Below are 21,417 nucleotides of genomic sequence, written 5' to 3' on the forward strand. Positions count from 1 at the left end.
TGTTGGGTGCCACCTGGAGGTTAATACTCAAAAATGCTAAATGAATGGAAGACCGGGCGATATTCACATGGAAAGTTGTCACATCAACTGTATTTTAGCTATGAATGTTTGAGTCAAAAGTCAAAATGGATAAATGCTTGGTTTATTAGCAATGGTTATGTATGTTGGGTTCAATATAAATAAGGATTTATTTTATTCTATCCTCCAAAAATGTTGTAATAGCTAAACAGATTAACAGTAGTAGCACCAATAGGATACATGAAGACCAGGTTCTACTTTATTAGAAAGATAGATGTCAACCAAAAGGTTGAACTGTGTTCTGAGTTATATAATCTTTCATTCCTGTTAGGTTGGGGCAAGTTGTCACATGTGTTATATGCAGTATGTTGTATTTAAGCAATTAATTAATTTAAATTTCTGTACAATAAAACAATGTTTTGGTATTTTTGTAAGTTATCTTATCCATTTTGTTGTTTCATGATTTTGTGTGTGTGTTTCATAATTCTTTTTCTGTTAATATTCAATATAAATACTTAGCCTATAGTACAGGGTGAATTAAAATATTAATTTTCTGTTAATTTCGTTGCATAGTGGCTTAATTACTTTGCACTTCCAGCTTTTATTTGCTTTGCTAATTTGGTTGTGTTGTGCACCCCTGAGCCTCCTTAATTACAATTACAACAAGGCATCGTCTTATTAAGCATGGGTCCCAAAAAAAATAACTTCCATTTTTATATAATTTTTTTTGTTGATGATATATTTTAAAGGTGCACTTAGTAATTTTTTCTTCATTAAAAAAGTTAAACGCCTTAAGACATGAATAAGTAGGAAATCTGAGCACTCACATTAAAATTAAGTCATATCAGTAACTTTATAAAAGTGGTTTTATTCTACATGGAGAGGGTCCGCACATGGGGGCTGCCATGTTAGAATCACATGACCAGCCGAATACTACTCACTTAATCTCAAAAACCATCCTGTTATTTGACACTTTCATTAATTAATTAAAGTAATCATAGCTGACTGTGAATAGTACATTTCTATAATGGCAACTGAAACTTAAAAAATATTTATTTTAATAGCTGCTGCATCCAAACCGCTAGGTGTCAGTGTAAGACCAAAATGACACAAAAAACAGAATTTACTGCGTGCACCTTTAAGAATTAATTACAAAAAAATCCAGATTTATTTTAGAAATATAGATAATAATAGTCTTGTTAAGGCACATATGGCTTTTCTATTGATGGTAGCCTATTTTAAAACATACAGTTGGATATTCTTCTTAAATAACCAATTAATGCCAATAAGAACAAAGCAATAAAAAGGCGCTTCTTAGGTAAATTGATTGAATTAGTCTAGCTTTTGTCAAGCATCAGCTTATATGTCCATGATGCAGAAAACTTACCAACTATCAACCGGCAAGCTTTGAAGTAGTGCTACATGCGTTTTCCCCATTTATATAATATATGTTAAAATACTATATCAGCCACCACTTATCGTAATAATATGCCTCCCAAATCACTACTATGACCACGTATAGCATGCCATAAGACATCCTCGTGCACATTTTTAAGCGTGTGTGTGTGTACGTGTATTAGTGATGATAGAGTGAGGGGGAGGGGCGGAGGAGGAAGAGGGAAGATTCATGACGTCAAGGGCTTCCTCTTCCAACACATGACATGTCTCGGTACAACAGTGAAACCTAGAAACATTTACAGCGTCTGTCTTTATCATCAGGTGTCTGTAGACTGGCCATCAGCTCTTCATGGTAGGTGTTTCACATCCTAAAGATCTTTAAACATACGATCGTCTGATTGTATTGAGTTTTTTGCTTTAATATCAGCTGGTTAAATGTGTCGGTCTCTGGGCTGTGACTTGGTCCACGTCGCGTTGCTTGATTATGAAAGCGGATAGCCTGCTAGCGAGTCTAACTAGGACCAGGATTAGTAGCTTATATGGTCGTTTAAGGTTTAAAGTGTCAGATCGCTGTTCAAACTCAGTTTGATCAGGTATTGGACATTTTCATTCAACTACAATCTGATTCTCAGGTCAAATTCAAGTACTATGTACGGTGAATTACTAGGAGGAAACCTGCTAATGTAACCGGCTTGCACTGACAATAATACAGAAACATTGGATCATTATCAGAATTGGCGCGGCAGTGAAAATGTAAAAATGTATAAATTTTGGCCGAAAAAATCCGACACGGAGTTTTAAAAAGATTACGTGTAATATCAAAGCGTTAATGGCTTTTAATGACTCGGTGTTTTGATTCGGAGTTAGCAGGATGCATCAGATGTATTTAATATTCAGTTACAGGTGTCAGAGGTCTGATATCAGATAGTGTTGCCGTGACTACAGATCATAGGCTCTCATCATTGTTAGAAGTATAGGGGTAAATATACCTTAATGATCACTCCATCTTGGCAGCTGAAATTAAAGGAACATTTCGGGTTCAATACGAGTTAAAGGGATAGTTTACCCAAAAATGAAAATTCTATCACCATTTACTTTAATGCCATCCAATATGTGCATGACTTACTTTCTTATGCACAACACAAACGAAGATTTTTAGAAGAATGTTTCAGCTCTGTAGGTCCATGCAAAACAATTGAATGAGGTCCAAAACTTTGAAGCTCTAAAAAGCACATTAAGGTAGCATAAAAGTAGTCCATAAGAATCCAGTGGTTTAATCCATGACTTCTGAAGCGATCCAATCGATTTTTGGGTGTGAACAGATCAAAATTTAACTCAAGTTTCACTATAAATCTTAACATCTGCAGTCTCTTTGGCGATCATGATTCAAGCACTTGGAAATGTAATCAAGCTTGAATCATGATCATGCCTAGAGACAGCAATGGCAAGATGTACAGTGAACATTTTTTTACACTTTGGTCTGTTCTCACACAAAATCGATTGGGTTGCTTCAGAGGAGTTAAGGATAACTTTTATGCTGCATTTATGTGCTTTTGGAGCTTCAGCATTTTGGTCACCATTCACTTGCGTTTAATGGACCTACAGAGCTGAAATTTTCTTCTAAAAACTTTTGTTTGTGTTCTGCAGAAGAAAGAAATTCATACACATCTGGAATGGTATTAGGGTGAGTAAATTATACATTTTTGGGTGAACTATCCCTTTTAGCTCAATCGACAGCATTTGTGGCATAATGTTTGTTACCACATAAATTTCTACACCGCCCTTGTTTATTTTAAAACAAGCAAACATTGCAGTTACAGTAATACACTTACAATGTAAGTGATTGGGGCTAGTCCATAAACCGTAAAATACACACAGTTTCAAAAGTATAGCCACAAGATGTAAACATTATGTTTTAACATAATTTTAGTGTGATACAATTGCTTTTTAACCTTATCTTTGTAAAGTTATGCACAATATTATAACTTCGTTGTCATGATGATGTAACACCGATACACCCTGTAATCCGGTACACAGCTTCATTACACTAAAATCATAGTAACACCACGTATAATGTTTGTTTTTTGGCTGTAGTTTTGAAATGTGTTTTTAACATTTATGGACTGGCCCCATTGACCTCCATTGAGTCAAAATGATTTTGTGGTAATCAACTTTATGCCACAAATGCTGTCTGTTGATTAAAACTTAGATACAGGTATCTAACATGAAACATTTCTTTAACATCTCTGTATTGACTGAATAAATGTATTCTGAGACAAAGAAGATTCTGTGAATAGCTCTCTGTGTCCTCCTGGTTTACATGTAGGCGTTGAAGCATCTGTGTAGTAAGGGTGTCAATGTTTGATGTTTAATGGTTCAGTGCAATAAAAGACACTTGAGTCTGTATGTGTGAATAGTTCCCATGCATCTTGTTGCTCTGGATAGATACAGGTAAGCAACCTGTCACCAACTCGGCACTGCCAAGAAAAGTTGTTCTTTTGCTCTTTTGCACTGGATCTCTTGTTGCATCAAAGATTGCTGAATCGTATCATCTGGGAAGCAGCCATCTGTCCTCTCTAGATGAGAATCACTGTATGTGTACAATGTGATCCAGTGAAGTTGTTTGCTTCACTGCTTAGATCAGATGAAAATCACACCGTGAGTAAAAAGTTCACTCGCGTTTAAAGCCATTTAACCGCTCAGAACTGTACTCGATTGTTCTCTTAAAGAGCTGGGGGGAAGGTTATTTTTAATAAGATAAGAATTACAGTGTTTCAGTATTGAGTGGTTTCAAACAAGTCATGCTCAACTTGTGGGAGCTTGTATATTATGTGCTGAAAGTATACTACCAGCAGCCAGTATCATGCACCAGGCTTTAGTTTTGAAACTGGAAGATGATTTTGGTGATGTTTTCAAAGGTATCAAGGATGTCAAATGCTGGAACTGAAAAGCTGTTAGAAATAAAGGATTTACTGTGCACATGAAAATTCACATAAACTCTGGCACAATAAATTCTGCTCCACCCTACTATTTGTTAACTTCAGTATTTTATAGCAGATGCATGGCTTCAGCCAACACTGATTTTGCTCGGGTTACATCTCTCGTCGGACCCCCGAGAGCATCAAGGTCATTAAAATATAACTTTCATGCATAATTGCAAATCTCAAAGGAATTTATTGTGTTATTCCTGCTAGAAGTGGTTTAGGGTTTACAGGCATAACAATGTGACCTGAAACCTCTGAAGAACTGCTCACATGACTTTTCATGTCACCCTTGCTTGGCACTGTCCACAGTGGGGAAAGAAGGTCAGGCTGTTTTTGTTATTTCGAATATGGAAAAGGGAAAATAGGCTGCCTGGTTCCCATACACTCTCCATGGAAACAAACCGGAGGCCAGAATCTTTACAGTGGTGTTTGTTGTGTTCAAAATAACTCTCAATTTATCTTTTGACTTGGGGACAGACTGAGACATGTTTTTGAAACAAATTAAATATATTGAATAATTTCAAGCCAAATAACCACGATTTGCTTGACTAACATTGTAAAAGCTGTGATTATGCATGTTCCTATGTTGTTTTTTCCCCCAGCTTTTCTCCACATTATTATTTGTTAAAAATAGCTTTGAGTGAAGTTTTCTTTTTTGCATTATGTCTGGCTAGAGCCTGTTTTTCCAGATTAATATCAAGCAAAGTGCTGGGTCATCAAATGGAAGCCAAAGCCACTTGCAGTACAAATGCTCAGTTTTCTCATTGGCATGGCTATTTTCAAATTACCCTTCTAAGTTTATGTCAATATCTAGACTAAAAACAGCCGACAGAGATAATCCAGCCTAAACTTTTACTGAAAATGTTACTCAGTTTTACAAGTGCTTAGTTGTTTTGTTTTGGTGTCTATGTGCAGGGGTGGATAAAACGATGACCCCCACCCTGCTTGGCCTGGAGGAGGTAAAGCGCACTGCGTGGGCAGAAAGAAAGCGAGAGAAGTAGCAAAGGATGGGAAGGAGGATATGGGGCCGCTGCCAGGGCGTTTCTACAGCCGTACTCTACGGCTCCCTGTCTCTCTTCATCTCCATTCTCCACAATGTCTTCTTACTCTATTATGTGGAGACCTTTGTGTCTGTTTACAAGATCGACAAGTTGTCGTTCTGGGTGGGAGAGGTGGGTACATTCATAATTTAAATTACAAGCAGGACATTTTTTCAGTTTAAAGCTGAAGTATGTACATTTTTCGGTGTTAAAATACTTTCTCCTATCCCAGCCTAATATGCAGAGACAGCTATTTGTAAGCCATTCATATGTTAATTTACTTAAAACCGGTAAACACTGTTTCTGTTGCTTATGAAAGTTGCTCTGTTTGTTCTGAGTGACCCGCTTAGACCCACCCCAACAACGTTACTTAACCAATGGCTTAACCAATGGCGGGACTATCTCTTTATTTGTCTAACGGGGCGTATTTGGACAGCTGTTCTGAAAACAAAGTTTATTTTTACAATTCTGTTCGATGGCCCTAGTGGTGAAGAAATGACATACTTCTGCTTTAAGTACCAGACAAAAGTTTGGACACACCTTATTCTCCTGTATATTACTGTTTTCCACATTCAAGAATAATAGTGTCATTATTCATCATTTAAATTACAAGCTGGTCATTATTTTAATTTTAAGTGCTGGACACTAGTACACTAGTACTGTTTTTCACATAGAAATATGGGAGTGACCAAAACGTTAATCAAATCAGTACCCATATACAGTATGCTGGCTGCTTGTTAGCTACTTTTCCTTTACTCTCTGGTCCAACAAGAAATTAATTTAACATTTAAGCAACTTAACTGTTGGACATTTAAGTTTAAGCCGTTAGATCCAGGTGTTTGAAGATCATGAGAAATATATTGAGTCAAGTGTGTCTTTTGACTGCTATTAGGCTATATTCAGTAATGTTTATATATATATATATATATATATATATATACACACACACACACACACACACACAGAGTTGGGAGGGTTACTTTTGAAATGTATTCCACTACAGATTACAGAATATATGCTGTAAAATTTAATTTGTAATGTATTCTGTTAGATTACTCAAGTTCAGTAACGTATTCTAAATACTTTGGATTACTTCTTCAGCACTGGTAGATTTTTTCACTTGTTTTGACTATTAAAAACTCTGCCAGTACAGTAAGACAAAACACACATGTTAAAAATAAATTCTCTGATAAACACAAATATCATATGCAGTGTTGTTTCTAAAACAAGATCAATCTAATTGATCTTGTTTTACAGGAAATCAATACAAACATTATTATCAAGAATACGATTTTTGTCCTAATATCAAAAGTCTTACTAGAAAAAAGAACTTATGACCCAACGTGAATTTTCTTGATAAAAAATATGATCGTGCTGGTAACATGTGCATGTAAAATAGCATTTTAGCTTAGCGTAAAGCTGACAATTTACACAAGGTTTATTTCTATTTCTTGTACTCCAAACTTCCTTTAAACTTACTTCTCTGTCTGCTGGTATGAATTTAACACATCATAAGAAAGTGTTTCACCGCTGTTCAAATGCACTTTGGATCACATCATTTATACAGTATGTCTAAATGTTTTCCATCTGAAAGGACTAAATATTCAATTAAACAAATGACAATAAATTGCAAAGTAATCTCTTCAGTAATCAAAATAATTTTTGAATGTAACTATTCTAATGACCAATGATATAAATGTAACTTTAGTGGAATACAGTTACTTATATTTTGTATTTTAAATGCGTATTCCTGTTACTTGTATTTCGTTACTCCCCAAACTTGTGTGTGTGTGTGTGTGTGTGTGTGTGTGTACGTACACACACACACACACTGGCTGCAAAAAGTTTGGAATAATGTACAGATTTTACTGTTTTGGAAGGAAATTGGTACTTTAATTCACCAAAGTGGCATTCAACTGATCATAAAGTTGAGTCAGAACATTCCTGATGTAAAAAACAGCACCATCACTATTTGAAAAAAATTATTTCAATAATTGATCAAATCTAGACAGGCCCCATTTCCAGCAGCCATCACTCAAACTCCTTATCCTTGAGTAATCATGATAAATTGCTAATTTGCCACTAGAAAATCACTTGCCATTATATCAAACACAACTGAAAGCTATTTGGTTCATTATATGAAGCTTAATGTTGTCTTTGTGTTTTTTGAGTTGCCACAGTATGCAATAAACTGGCATGTCTTAAGGTCAATATTAGGTCAAAAATGTCAAAAAAAACAAAGAAACTGCTTTCTCTAGAAAATCGTCAGTCAATAATTGTTTTGAGGAATGAAGGCTAATCAATGCTTGAAATTGCCAAAAAACTGAAGATTTCATACAAAAGTTGTACACTACAGTCTTCAAAGACAAAGGACAACTGGCTCTAACAAGGACAGAAAGAGATGTGGAAGGCCAGATGTACAACTAAACAAGAGGAAAAGTACATCAGAGTCTCTAATTTGAGAAATTGATGTCTCACATGTCCTCAGCTGACAGCTTCATTGAATTCTACCTTCTCAACACCAGTTTCATTTACAACAGTAAAGAGAAGACTCAGGGGTGCAGGCCTTATGGGAAGAATGGCAAAGAAAAAGCCACTTTTGAAACAGAAAAAGAAAAGGTTAGAGTGGGCAAAGAAACACAAATATTGGACAACAGATAATTGGAAAAGATGTTATGGATTTAACCCATTGAGCTTTTGTGGATCAGCTAGACTGTAAGGTGTGTGAAAAGTGCCCAACAAGACAGCCACATCTATGGTAAGTGCTACAGGAAGTGTGAGGTGAAATGTCACCAGAGTATCTGGACAAACTGACAGCTAGAATGCCAAGGATCTGCAAAATCTTGCTGCACATGGAGGATTTTTTGATGAGTACTCTGTAAAGTAGTTTAATTTTTCACTTTATTAATGTCTTGACTATACTGTACATTGTGGCCACTTTGGTGAATAAAAGTACCAATTTCGTTACATAAGAGAAAAATCTGTACATTATTCCAAACTTTTGGCCACCAGTGTATATGTACTGTATGACACACTAAATAATACGAAGTTCATTTAAAATTAGATACTGTATTATAAAAGAATCTGCCATTTTCCATTTCTTAAGTTCTTAACCAATCATGTTTGAGCTTTTTCCATGTTTCTCACTTCACAGACTGTTTTTCTGATATGGAACAGCCTGAATGACCCTCTGTTTGGCTGGTTGAGTGACCGCTCATTCCTGAGCTCTCCTCGGTAAGATTATTAACTTTTAAAGTTTTTGTTTAAAGATAACATCAAATGAAGTGGAGATAGGGATGTACTGATACTGGTATAGTAATAGGGTCTGATGCCATGCTCATGTAGTCTTGCTTGTAAAAATGCTCCAATACCAAAAACCGATACCATCTGACAGACGAATGTCATCATGTAAACATTCATTGCATAAATTAAAATCACGTTATGAATTTAGTGTGATTAACAGCAAAAGCCATGATTTAATGAGATACATATATAGTTTGCATGTGCAGCGCTTCAAATGTGTGTGCTTGTGAATGTATGGAAGTGGTATTATGCAGACATAAAGACACAAAGTGCTCATACCTTTTTTGAGATCCTTGGCTCATGCATGGAAAACACCATCATGAGTATCGCACACTCTGTAGCAGATGACAGCAGGCAGAGAGCTAATTAACTTTTAAGTGTGAGGCACACGCAGACTATTATTTTAAGGTGCACTCAGTAATTCAAATCCAATAAACCTTTTATCAAATTCTGCAAATATCTCCTCACATTCAGGCTAGCTGTCCGTTCTGTGGGTGGGCTGAAACATTTATTGGGACAAAAACTAAGTGGATCGGACACAACACTACTCCAGGCAATCACTAACAGGGGGTGGTTCTTGCATGTGCACAGGATGGGGGGTGGGTTAGAAGAGTGACGGCAAATCTGGCTGATGTGAACTTTCTAAACTCCAAGGAGGACAAATGGCTGAGAAACAGACCAAGAGAAAAAGGTCTTATGAATATAAACTAAAAAAGAAGGATTATGATAAGTCGAGGGCTAGGAGCCACATCAACATTGGCGAGGCTTTTCAGCAGTGGAGAGACCTCCGAGAGGTAAATTGCTTGAAGACAGATGCAGAAGTTACTCTTTTTCTTCACGATAGGTGGGTAACATAAATTTAGCTATGTTTCATTCAAACCCATATATGCTGTTGTTGTGATGTTAGATTTAGTAGCAGGAGAGTGGTGAGCGTTTGGAGCTGGTGGGGGGTGGAGCTTCCAAAGGAGCCCTGAAGGGAGGGTTGTGTTTGTTTTGGCAGTTGTGTTCATATATCAACAGTGTTTCTCAGGATTTGCTATGTGCACCTTTAATTCAAAAACAGCCTTTTGTGGTTTATTAATCACTGAGTCATGCAGTGATCAGCTTTTCCGGAGTGGGAAGTTACCATCATAACGTCAGGGCTCCTTGGTCATAACGACACAAACACTTCAAATTAAAAGCTCCGCAAAATAAAAGCTCAATTTAAAGGGAAATAAATACAACAGAAATAGATCACCAGTGTATAGTTATGTAATATTCACTGTAATACTACTACTACTACTACTAATAATAATAATAATAAATCAATAGTCATTTTATTATATTTAAACAACATCTCATATATTTGATGCTCTGTTATGCACGACTTTATTTGACAAAAATAACTTGGATGTTGTATTTAATATTGTGCTTTTGAGGTTCTGTATAAAATCACTTAATTTGATAAAATAATACATTATCATGTTGAAAATGAATTCATATACTTTCATTTGATTAAAACTTTAATTAATTTGTTTATTTAAACCTTTTTGGTGTTAAAATTTAAATAAACTGTTGAAATGGAATTCAGAAAAAATTGAAAACGGGTATTGTACTAAAGTATCAGTACTCATACTTGTTACTTGTGAAAACAAAATGGTATCAGGACATCCCTATTTGGAAATGTACAGTGCATCCTGATATCATAATTTACTCACACTCATGTTGTTCCGAACAGGTATGATTTTCTTTCTTACGTGGAACAAAATGGAGAAGTTAGGCAGAATGTTCATGCTGCTTTTTTTAATACATTGAAATTGAATAGGAACAGGAATTGTTGAGCTCCAAAAACTGACCAAGACACCTACACTCAATGCTGGATGGGCCATTCAAGACTTGCACTCAATTTCTTTTTAAGATACAAATGTGTGCCTTGTGCCAGAGCCCATTATCTGTTAAACATTTTTTGGACTGTTTTATTTCTAATCCTCTGCGAAGTGTCAAGTGACATGGCATGCGGAAGTGTTAATGAGATTTGAGGTATTTCAGTGAGAAGACAAATTACATTTTGGTCTTCCTCACACAAAGCTATCGTATGGTTTCAAATAACTTGGTATGTAGTGTACTAGTTGTATAGTGTATGTTTATGGTGCTTTTTGTTATGTTTGGAACTTGACAGCGGCTATACCAAGTGCAATCTGAGAAACTTGTCTTCTCATGTTTCACAGAAAAAAAGTATGCCATATGGATTTGGAACGACATTAGCATGAGTAAATGATGACAAAATGTTCATTTCTGTGTGAACCATTACTTTAAAGATTCTCTCTCTGTGACTGCTCAGGTCTGGGTCTCAGATCACGTCCCCTGAGGTGGTTGTGAAACGGCTGCAGGCACTCTCGAAGAGCGGGCCTCTCTTTGCCATCTCTTTCCTGGCCTTCTGGGTGGCCTGGACCTGGCCTGGGCTGCAGTTTCTCCTCTGCCTGTGCCTTTACGATGGCTTCCTCACGGTGGTGGACCTCAACCACAATGCCCTTCTGGCCGACCTGGCCGTGTCAGCACACGATCGCACACGCCTCAATTTCCACAGTTCCCTGTTCAGTGCGCTGGGTGCACTGTCTGTTTTCCTCTCCTACTCCTTCTGGAACAAGGAAGACTTTTACTACTTCAGGCTCTTCTGTGTGACTCTAGCAGCTTTTTCAATGCTGGGATTTGCCGTGGTTTCACGCCTTCTGCGCCACCGGTTTCAGAATGAAGTTCAACCACACAAGAATGAGGACCAAGCACTGACCGAGTAAGAGTTTTAACAATGTGTTTAAAGCAAAACATTGCACATTTGTTATCAGTGCTAAAAGTTACCAGTACTTGTCATTTAGCAGGTTTTTTTTTTTTTTTTCACCAGAAGCAATTTATAATACACTCATTTCATCCCATTGAGCAACCTAGGGTTAACTGCATTGCTCAAGTTTTTATTTGCATTATTTGAACATGCAATATTTGTGTTACCAGCACAGCTCCTTAAAGGAATAGTTTACCCAAAAAAGGTAAATTCCAATCTCATATCTTTCCAATACCGGATGACTCGCTTGCTTCAATGGAACACAAAATGAGAGGTTAGGCAGAATGCTAGTCTTGGTCACCCGGCACTTTAATTGCATCTTTTTTTCCATACAATGAATTGGTGAATGGTGACAAGTCTGTCATTTTACAAAACATCTCATTTTAAACAAAATATAATTAAACATTAATATTACCTAAACCGTCACACATTAAAATGAATACAAATATAACCTACAGAAATGCATTTTAAGATATATATAAGATATAATATATACAGTATGTATCTTAAAAATGATAAAAATCGAACCTAAAAATACTTTTTATGATATATGTATAAGATACGTTATAAGATATATTATTTTCATAATTTATTTTCATTATTTAAATAAGTTTTTTAGTTAAAGACACATTTTTACAGGTATAAATCTTTGATACAAGTATATGTATATTTGGCATAAAATCGTGGACACTGTAATTAAAAGCTGGGCAATATTTTTTTTCCATTTTACAGTGGGCTTTTTTTAATAATAGGATCAAATGGGTACATTCAATTCATATTAAGCTTTTATGGCAAGAAAATCTTAAGTGTACATTGCCAATGCATTATTAAACACTACATTCGGATATAAAAATATTGAATGCTGAAGGTTAATGTCTTAATCTTTTATTTACTGCCGTTTAGTCTATATCACGCACACGCTGGGTCTCTTTCACGCAGTTTCGCTTTTGGCACAGGCTCAGATGGCAGTGATTGAGTGTTTTCGGGTGGTCCGAAGAGATTAGGCAGCTCTCCCACCCCTGGCTCACCACTTGCAGGTGAAGTTTCCATTCTCTGTACAGTAAATACGCTCCCTTGTTTATTATGTCCAAACCATATGTTGCGCATATTGAATAAGCGTGCACTGCTTTACACAATCAGATTCTGTTGTAGGATGTGCAAGTGGAACGCTTGCCTCCTAGAAATGTATATATGGCAATTTTAGCCACAGGAAGCATACTGCTTTAATTGTGTTTTATTTTTTTTCAATGCATGAAATAGTCAACTATTAATCGCAGAAATTAACACTTAAATTGTCCTGCCTAAAGTGCATTCAGAAAGTATTCAGACCCCTTCATTTTTTTCACATTTTATGTTGCAGCTTTATTATAAAATGCTTTCAATTCTTTCTTTTTTTCACATCAATCTACACTCCATACCCCATAATGACAAAGCAAAAAACTGATTTTTGATAACTTTGTAAATTTATTAAAAAGAAAAACTGAAATATCACATTGACATTATATTTAGTATTCAGACCCTTAACTCAGTACTTAGTTGAAGCACCTTTGGCAGCGATTACAGCCTCAAGTCTTTTTGGGTATGATGCGACAAGCTTTGAACACCTGGGTTTGGGGATATTCTGCCATTCTTCTCTGCAGATCCTCTCAAGCTCTGTCAGGTTGGATGGGTCTGTTGGTGGACAGCCATTTTCAGGTCTCTCCAGAGATGTTCAATTGGGTTCAAGTCCGGATCTAGCTGGGTCACTCAAGGACATTCACAGAGTTGTCCCTAAGCCACTCTTGCATTGTCTTGGCTGTGTGCTTAGGGTCATTGTCCAGTTGGAAGGTCAGTTTGAGGTCCTGAGCACTCTGGACCAGATTTTCATTAAGGATATCTCTGTATTTTGCTGCTTTCCTTCAACCCTGACCAGTCCCCCAGTCCCTGCTGCTGAAAAATACCCCCACAGCATGATACTACCATCACCATACTTCACTGTTGGGATGGTATTGCGCAGGTGATGAGCAGTGCCTTGTTTCCTCCAGACATGTCTCTTGGAATTGAGGCCAAACAGTTCAATCTTCTTTTCAATAGACCAAAGAATCTTGTTTCTCACAGTCAGAGTTCTTTAGGTGCTTTTTTATGTGTTTGCACTGAAGAGAGGTTTCCATCTGGCCACTCTGCCATAAAGCCCAGATCAGTGGAGCGTTGCAGTGATAGTTGTCCATCTGCATCTGTCTGTCCTTCTCCCATCTCCACACATGATCTCTGTAGCTTAACCAGAGTGACCACTTGGTTCTTTGTCACCTCTCTTAACATGGCCTTTCTCCCCCAATTGTTAAATTTGGCCGGACGGCCAGCCCTAGGAGTCCTGGTTGTTCCAAACATCTTCCATTTAAGAATTATGGAGGCCACTGTGCTCTTGTGAACCTTCAATGCAGGTGACATTTTTTTTTTGTAGCCTTCCCCAGATCTGTGCATCAACACAATCCTGTCTCTGAGCTCTGCAGGCAGTTCCCTTTCCTCATGGCTTGGTTTTTGCTCTGATATGCAGCTGTGAGACATTATATAGACAGGTGTGTGCCTTTCCAAATCATGTCCAATCAGTTGAATTTGCCACAGGTGGACTCCAGTCAAAGTGTAGAAACATCTCAAAGATGATTCTGAGAAATGGGATGCACCTGAGCTAAATTTCTGGTGTCATTGCAAAGGGTCTGAATACTTATGTCAATGTTATTTTTCAGTTATTTTTCAGTATATATATATTTGCAAAGTTATCAAGTGTCTTGTTTTTGCTTTTTCATTACGGGGTATTGAGTGGAGATTGATGTGAAAAAAACGAAGGGGTCTGAATACTTTCTGAATGCACTGTGTATATAAATATATATTAGGGTTGCAACTAACAATTATTTTGATAATCGACTATCGATAATCTAATGATTATTAGAACAATTATTCGACTATTCGGGTGATTTATTGCAACAACAAAATCATCTTTTAAAAATACCTCTAATGACGTTCACTGAATAAAAGGGAAAAAATACTTTTTATTATGTTTAATTCAGTACAAAATTCACTGCAAAAAATCCTGTTGTTATCAAGTGTTTTTGTCTTGTGTTCCATTTAAAATTGTCTAAAAATGTATTTTAGATACAAAATAGGATTTTTTTATATTTTTAAATATTTGTATTTTTAATATTAAATTCAACATTCTCAGATAACTATATTTTCTTCTGCAGTATAGCTGCTAAAGTAAATGTATGTTGTTTTAAAGGAGTTCTGGATGTATATATTGAAAAACAAGCCAAAACAAAAACAAATCAAAAACATATTTTGTTGCAGTGTATTGCAGAGGACAAAGACTACCCCTTCTTTTTTGTTTACTTTAATCCATCTTTAACTCACAAAAAAAAAAACTCTCTCTTATTAATGAAGCTGCATGTTGCCAATTTTCTTCACGGTAAGAAATGCACAGTGGGGGACCTCAGTGAGTATTGACACTGACTACCACCCCTGGAGTCACGACTTTGAATCCAGGGTGTGCTGAGTGACTCCAGTCAGGTCTCCTAAGCAAACAAATTGGCCCGGTTGCTAGGGAGGGTAAAGTCACATGGGGTAACCTCACGAACAAGAGTGCTTCAGTATTTACTTTTTGGGTATTTTTGTATAATTCCCTCATACTTTGCAATCTACATCACCTGAAGCTGTTTGGAAAGTTTAGAGTGCATCTGGATTGTGAGCCGTGTTTGCTCATATATATATATATATATTTCAAACATACAGATCCATCAGAGTATAGACTGTGCAGTTACCCTTGTACAGCGGCTTCAAATGTGTCTTATCTGATTATAATTTACAGCCAGAACTATCCATTTTATAATGTTAATTTATAATTGTATGATTTCTTTTAGACTGAGTGTTGATCAGGCTCCTTTTACGTCACCTGAAAAGCCTGTGACTCTTGGGGAATATCTTAAGCAGCTGTCACGCCACAAGAACTTTATGTGGTTTGTCTCAATGAACCTTATACAGGTAAATGTGATCAAATAAGAAGGCAAATTTACACAAAGTTAAAGTCTGTAACCATCTGATCAGAGAACAGATTATAAATGTTGTCCTCTACTCCACCATTTGCAGGTATTCCACTGCCATTTTAACAGCAATTTCTTTCCCCTGTTTTTGGAGCACCTCCTGTCAGACCGTATCTCTGCCTCAACCGGTTCCTTCCTGCTGGGTAAGAGACTCCTACTGAAAGAAAGAGATAAAGAAATCATTCACATGACCACAGTGGATCAACAATGCTGGCTATTTAGTCCTGCTTGTGAAAACCTGGAGGTTTTAATTGACGTTTCATAAGACATTGGAACTAATGAAGGTTTCCCATATATGTGTTGACAGTATTCTTTTTTTTTTTCTTCTAATGGAACAGTTTTTTTCTGTCAAACAGGCTTCTCTTACATCGCCCCTCATCTGAACAATCTCTACTTCCTGACACTGTGCCAAAGACTGGGTGTCTACCAGGTTATACGCTGGCTCTTCCTCCTGAAGCTTGGCCTTAGCATAGCCTTGCTACTAGCCGGGGCTGACCAGGTGTACTTGCTCTGCATCTTTATTGCTAGGTGAGAAATGAACAACATACAAGCCCTTCTGCTTTCAGACTACAGGTGTTCTGCTTTGTACTGGATATGTTGTAAACATTTTGGTTATTAATCTTTGTTTGAAAAGGGCAGGTGTGCTTTTGTTTGCTGGCAAAGCCATGTTGAGTCAAGACCTGCCACTAAAGACTTACATTCATGCTAAAAAACCAAGGACATATGCTGTGAAATCATAGCACATGTGTCCCTTAAGTATAGTTACTGTGAAATTGAGTGGAAGAAAAATGCAAAGCGGTAGGGTGAAAAGACTGTATGAGGAGGAATCTGATTATACATATAAACTACTTGAAGAAAAATCTGAACAAAATCTTATTTTGGCAGCTGTATGAATGAAAGTCCAACCTTTCAATTAAAAGAGCCAATCTGCTTTTATATAGAGAGAACATATGTTTTATTTACTCTAGAATTTGCATTCGTTTGACCAGCCAAAAGGTTTGCATGTTGAATGTTTTGGTGTAAATGCTTGGTGTATCAGCGCCTCGTGCAGGAGTGCCATGTTCAGCTTTTAAAAAACATGTCTAGAGACACCTGCATTGTGTTCTATTCGTTGCACTGTCTAGGTTTTGTTTTCTGCGTTAGGTCTGAACGGCCCCTAAAAAGTGAAAAAAATAATAATAATTTGGTTTGATTTGAGCTAAAGCAGCAAAGCTTTTGTCAGACGCATTGCTGATTAGAAATGTGTTATTGCAGCGTAAACATTTTTAACACTTTTGGAGATTTTATTCTTTCCCTATTCAATGGCATTGCCAAGATGGCAGCCTCATGAAATGACTTGCCTTAAAAGGATCATGACATGAAACATATCATGTCAAATTTTCCTTGATATTTTGACATACAAGAGGTGATTGTACTATAGAAACCTACTGTAAGTTTCAGAACTTCAAATGTCTTCCTCACTGCAAAAAGAGCATTTGTTGAAACCAAGCCACCAAAACGACTTTTGTACTTCCTCTACATTGTGATGTCACATCGTGGTAGACATTTGAATCTGACTGCCACCATAACAACACATCACACAATTTTACCTTTAATCACATTAGTAGCCTGCCCAGTAGTGGTGACCAGTGAGATGGCTAGGAGTGAGAGCAGATCAATCAAGAGCAGAGAGCCAATCATTACAGTGGGCGTGTACTGTCAATTCTTAAAGGAGAAGCAGCACCAAAACCTGTTTTTCTGACAGAGGCTCAGAATGAGCATGGAAAATGATTGTTTTATAAATAGATTGTTTTATTGTGCAAAAAAGTTTACTAAAATGATAAGGGAACCTCAAAGAACCTCAAGGGACTTAAACCGCTCACATTTAAATCCATACTGAAAGCCTAATGTGGGTCTTTTTTTAAAATAAAGATTTAGGCTTTCAGTATGGATTTAAATTATCTTTCAACAGTGTCGTCCTTTCATTGTTCTTAATTCCATTGTGCTGTCCCAACCCCTTTCTCCATAGTAATCGCGTGTTCACCGAGGGCACTTGTAAACTTTTGAACCTGGTAATAACTGACCTGGTGGATGAGGACTTTGTGTTAAACCGACGACAACAAGCAGCTTCTGCTCTGCTCTTTGGCATGGTTGCCTTGGTAACCAAGCCTGGTCAGACTTTTGCCCCTCTCATTGGAACCTGGCTGCTTTGTGTCTACACAGGTTTGTGTACTTCGAATAAATAATAATGATTTTTTAATATACATTTAATCATTTAACTCCAGGGTTTAACCAAGAGTCCGAAAAGCCCTGATTTAGCAGATGCTTTTATCCAAAGCGACTTGCAAATGAAGTTGCTTTGGATATTCCATGTTTAGACATGTCAATAGCTTTATTAGAGCCAGTCAGTATACAGTATATCGATGAATTGTGGATAATCTGACGCTAACTGAAGGGAAAGGTCCAATCTCATTATTTCCGCTCTCATTTTCCAGGATATGACATCTTCGACAAGAACTCAGTGGCCACTGAACCAATATCAGCCCCTGCGGTCCCCATGCCACTGCGTCAGGGTTGCTTTTACCTGCTGGTGTTTGTGCCAATCACCTGCGCCCTTCTGCAGCTGATGGCTTGGTCTCGCTTCAGTCTGCATGGGCGCAGACTACAATTCATCAAGGCCCTGAGGCAGGGTGCCCAAGATGGCCACCCCATTGATGTCAAGGCTATCTAATACTCTTTATGTGGGCAGGGAAAGAGGGAGGAGGAATGAGGCCTGGAAATTCCTCAAAACCAGGCATTCTGCCAACAGACTGAACCACAATAGAGAATGGTGACACCACATACTGCAAGACACACTTAAGAGAGAATTGATGGTCCCACATCTTATTGAAACCTGCCTTACTTTGCTATTTTTGCTAGCTGTTGAGGATTTATATATAGTATGTACTTGGGACCAAAAATGAATGGAGAGTTAAACAATCAAGTGTTTTGGGACCATATTGACCAGTACTGCCCTAAAACTTCCTGGTCTGATGATTCAATGTATAGTTAGATTGGTGGATTATCTAAGTCAAGCCAACACTAATCAAATGTCCCAACATGAAAGGCCTCTTGCCTTTCTGTCCTTTTGTTTGGTTTTTACTCTTTGGGAAATGGGCAACGCACTGTGTTCTCAGAAAGGGCATGTTTACAGTAAGTGTTCAGTTGCATTCCAGGGATACATGATATGGTAGTGCATGGGTATTTGTGGAGTTTTCTTTTATATTATCAAGACTTACAATAGTTTTTTTTAATTGGCTAAATTGAAAAGTTGTTTTGTGGCCAGCAATATCTGTTTAATTACTTTTGTTTATGAAATGTGTTCCACCACTCATTGCTACGAATATTAATTATTTTTGGTCAGAAAATATGCATATTAGGCTACCGCTTCACATGACCAAAAATACAGACTGTGTAACATGTAAAAATAACATATTTCTGTACCAAATATTTAATGACTCTTAGTTTTTGTGTTTAAGAGGCAAAGTTGTCCATTTGACTGATGAGATTTAAGAAGGTGACTAATTCCTTTGCCAGTTCTACATTTCAACACAAAATGACCTCTCAAAGTTATTGAAATAGTTTTATACAAGAGTTTTCCAAATAAATATTTTTATTGCTAAATTTATATTCTACATTTTATCCCATTCTCAACACACACATCCATACATTTATATTACATTTTCAGTTTTACTGTGATTAATCATGGCATATAATACTGCAACAGCAAGACACATTTTAATATTTTGTATTTTAGGCAGTAGAAAGTCCACCTACTGGATGATGCATTATGGGCACATGCTCTCTTTCTCATTTCTCTATATTTTATGGTTATTTATTCTGAGAAATCTTTAAATTAGCTTTGGAAGTGTTAAACTTTCCCATATATGTTGTTTCATGTGTGCCAAAGACTAAACTTGGTCTTGGGGTTTAAGTTCTTTTAGTGCTTTTGCCCATTGTTCAAAATATTTTTGCTATTAAATAAATGTCATTGTTTCAAGAAAGTAATGTTTAAGATGATTTACTTGTCCTTGAGTTTGCAACTAGTAAAATAATTACTGTAGAATATACAAAATTGTAGTTAATGTTTCAGTATTGGCTCATTTTAAATCCACAAACTCTAGAACAGATCATGATTGTGTCCGTGTAGTCAGCTAAATTCAGGTTAAAGAAGAATATATAGAACCTATTTAACATTATGTACATAAATTATCAACACTTTACATTGCAGTCCACAGTTATACATGCATTAATTACATTTTATAGCAAATATTATGTGTAACAATACAAAGTAATTCCATATGTTTTTACCTAAATTGTTAATTTGTATAACTAATTTAACTGCTAATGTTAACACACTAGTATGGTGTATCTGATGAAAAGTATCTGGGTGTATGTAACACATATAGATATGTATACACCAGGTATCTAAATACAAAGCCATCAATATGAGGCGTCATATGACTAGGCAGGTTCAGGTTTCACATCTTTTTTGTATATTAGATGCTTTAAGGACACATCATTTTTTTCTTGCATCAACATTTGTTAAAGGATCTTGGCAAGCTTTCTGCTCCTTTTCTTGTTATGTAGAGCAATTAAATGCAAATCGTTGTGATTTTTGATCATATTTTAAGAGGTGAAAGTGAACGTCCACTTGAAACCACTCATGAGAGATTTGGAGTGTCTTTTTAGTTAGTTTTTCCATTCTGTGTACGTAACTTTCGGATATTTGAGTAGTTTTCTATGTGGGAAGGACTGGATTATGTCAGCGAATTTAACAACTTCGTGTCATTAGAGATTGAGTAAAGTAAGAAATCCCCCGTAATCCCCCTCACACGTTCCCTGAACTGATCATCATGTTTTTGGTGATGACGAAGCTCTTCTTAAAAGGGCAACCCAACTGATTCTGAAATCTATTTCATGAACTAATTTAGAACTGGCTATGTTTTTTTGTTTTTTTAAATAGATATTTTCTGTGGTTATTATGTATTATTCTCTCTCAAGAATAATCTTGGTGGATCTTTTAGCTATTATTATAACCAGAAGATGCCCTTAAAGGTGCACTCATTAGTTTTTCCGTAGTAAAGAAGTTTTCACTCCAAAGGAAATTAAAAGTAATTTTGAAACATATATATAAATTCATGAGAACTCACATGAGATGAAGACGCCAGTCATATCAGTAGTTTTATATTCTACATTGTGAGGGTCCCTTATGGGGGCTGCCATAGGCACGCACATCCAGTAGGCCTATACCAGGTATTAGGGTGCAGAATCCAATAATAATAATATTTATAATACAATAGAAAACAAAGGAGACCCACACCTAAAGCAAAATTCCATCAACACGATTCATGATGAAGAGCGGAATGATATACGTTACATAAGTTACAATCCTGTTGATGGAATTTTACTACAGCTGCCATATTATGATCACACTACCAGCCAAATCTCAGTAACCACCCTATTATTGGACACGTTCACTCCTAAATAAAATTAATTGTGGCTGTATGTGAATAGTGAATTTCTACCATAGCATTGATAACTGAAAACCATTGTTTAAATTATGCATCCATGACCCTAGATGTCAGTGTAAGTCTAAGACGACATACTTGAAAAAATTACAAAGTGAAAAATTAAAGATGCTCTAAGGGTTTCAGCTGTTTTGCCAACCTTCCCATATTTATCCAGTTTATTAGACAGCCCTCTTTTCTTTAACCACTCGCCCTCTCTTTAAAACCCCGCCCTTAAAAGACATGTTCACCACTCCGATG

At 36.6% G+C, this 21,417-nt stretch overlaps 1 protein-coding gene across 1 annotated transcript; it reads left to right on the forward strand.

Moving 5' to 3' along the window:
- The first annotated feature begins 1,654 nt into the window (after positions 1-1,654).
- Positions 1,655-19,642, forward strand: LOC127626868 (transmembrane protein 180-like). The gene is made up of 9 exons (XM_052102962.1): positions 1,655-1,768; positions 5,316-5,572; positions 8,595-8,674; positions 11,064-11,513; positions 15,449-15,569; positions 15,675-15,771; positions 15,985-16,156; positions 17,637-17,830; positions 18,103-19,642. The coding sequence occupies exons 2-9, from the start codon at positions 5,408-5,410 to the stop codon at positions 18,336-18,338; spliced, it is 1,515 nt and encodes a 504-aa protein (XP_051958922.1). The 5' UTR covers positions 1,655-1,768; positions 5,316-5,407; the 3' UTR covers positions 18,339-19,642.
- Positions 19,643-21,417: the final 1,775 nt, after the last annotated feature.

Source organism: Xyrauchen texanus, chromosome 33 (genome assembly GCF_025860055.1).
Source record: "Xyrauchen texanus isolate HMW12.3.18 chromosome 33, RBS_HiC_50CHRs, whole genome shotgun sequence".
Classification (NCBI taxonomy): Eukaryota; Metazoa; Chordata; class Actinopteri; order Cypriniformes; family Catostomidae; genus Xyrauchen; species Xyrauchen texanus.

Coding starts and splice junctions, on each gene's coding strand:
- LOC127626868 (XM_052102962.1), top strand. CDS start 5,408: ATGGGAAGGAGGATATGGGGCCGCTGCCAGGGCGTTTCTACAGCCGTA. Junction 5,573..8,594: donor TGTCGTTCTGGGTGGGAGAG/GTGGGTACATTC, acceptor CTCACTTCACAG/ACTGTTTTTCTGATATGGAA. Junction 15,570..15,674: donor TCTCAATGAACCTTATACAG/GTAAATGTGATC, acceptor CACCATTTGCAG/GTATTCCACTGCCATTTTAA.